We start from the raw sequence: 1,271 nt of genomic DNA on the forward strand, positions 1-1,271 counted from the left end.
TGGAGAAACAGAACAGAACATGTTTGGGTGCTGTTCTGTGTACAGAAGCAAAGGTCAACAGTTCGGTGAAACATTTACATCTGTTTGACTCCAGCTGCTCTACTAGTCAATGATGAGAGGAGAAAAACACAAGATTTTTCCACTGGCACTTAACTAAGATTTTGAGTTAATCTTTTTTGCAATCAATTCAGTCTTAAGTCTAAAATGTCTTTATCTTGTGTTCTCCTGTATAAGAACTGTCCTCAAACTGTATTTACCAGGAAGCTGTGTTTCACCTCAGCCTTAGAGGCACCCTCCCTTTAATCATATTGGTCAAACCCACACAGGAGCCTCCCCTCTCCCCTGAGCTGCAGCCAGAACTGACCAAAAAAAGTCTAAAACGGATTGAGCTGCATTCATCTTCCGAAGTCTTACTCTTCTTTGGCAATGTGGGGCAGTCGCATGGCACTACGGAGGCTCCAGAAAATCGCTGTTGCTCCCCTGAGCGTCAAAGAAGGTATAACTAGTAAAATCCAGAGAGAGATGTCAACCCTCCAGCGGGTGTACGTCACCCGACAGATCCCACCTGAGGGACTGAGGATCCTCAAAGAATCGGGACAGTAAGTTAGAAAAATACGTCTTTTTGAAATGTTTTTCATGCTCACTTATTTTAAAGCAATTCCAACAATTAGTTTTCAAGTTTTGTTAAAATCTCCTATATTTTTTTTTTAGAAAAAAAAACATTTAATGTTTGCATTTAAAATAGTAAGAGTGTAAATCCCAAAACTTCCATTAAAATATATCTGAAATTTGCAAATATTTAAAATAGAAACATCACAAAACAATGATGCCTCTGTATTTTTGAGTTTGTTCATTTCCCCTACAATGAACTTCTGACCTCTGTGGTTCATGACGAAATATTGGTTTGCTTCAGATCTGTGGTTGCATGTTTTCCCCAGGGTGCAGTTTGAGCTGTGGGACTCGGATGACGTCCCCGTGTCAAGGGCAGAGCTGCTGAAAAAGGTCAAAGGGGTTGATGGTCTGCTCTGCGTGCTGACGGAGAAGATTGATGCTGAGCTGTTGGATGCTGCAGGTCTGTTTTTATTTTAGTTTATTTAGTTTTTATTGTTTATTTATTTTGTTTAATTTTTATATTTGCTGATGATCTGTTTTCATTTTATTTTATTTCATTGTATTGTATTTCCTTTTGAATTCATTATTTATGTTTTTTTCATTTTATGTTTTATTTTCTTTATCATTTTGATATTTGCTACAGGTCTGTTTTTATTTTA

General features: G+C 37.4%; 1 protein-coding gene across 1 annotated transcript in view; it reads left to right on the forward strand.

Moving 5' to 3' along the window:
- The first annotated feature begins 337 nt into the window (after nucleotides 1-337).
- grhprb (glyoxylate reductase/hydroxypyruvate reductase b) overlaps nucleotides 338-1,271 on the forward strand; it is a 2,910-nt gene continuing 1,976 nt past the window's right edge. The window contains exons 1-2 of the mRNA XM_024289522.2: nucleotides 338-599; nucleotides 939-1,072. Coding sequence (XP_024145290.1) covers nucleotides 427-599; nucleotides 939-1,072 — 307 coding nt within the window. The 5' untranslated portion in view covers nucleotides 338-426. The remainder of the gene's footprint in view (nucleotides 600-938; nucleotides 1,073-1,271) is intronic.

The sequence above is a fragment of the Oryzias melastigma genome, linkage group LG1 (assembly GCF_002922805.2).
Source record: "Oryzias melastigma strain HK-1 linkage group LG1, ASM292280v2, whole genome shotgun sequence".
In the NCBI taxonomy this organism is placed as follows: domain Eukaryota; kingdom Metazoa; phylum Chordata; class Actinopteri; order Beloniformes; family Adrianichthyidae; genus Oryzias; species Oryzias melastigma.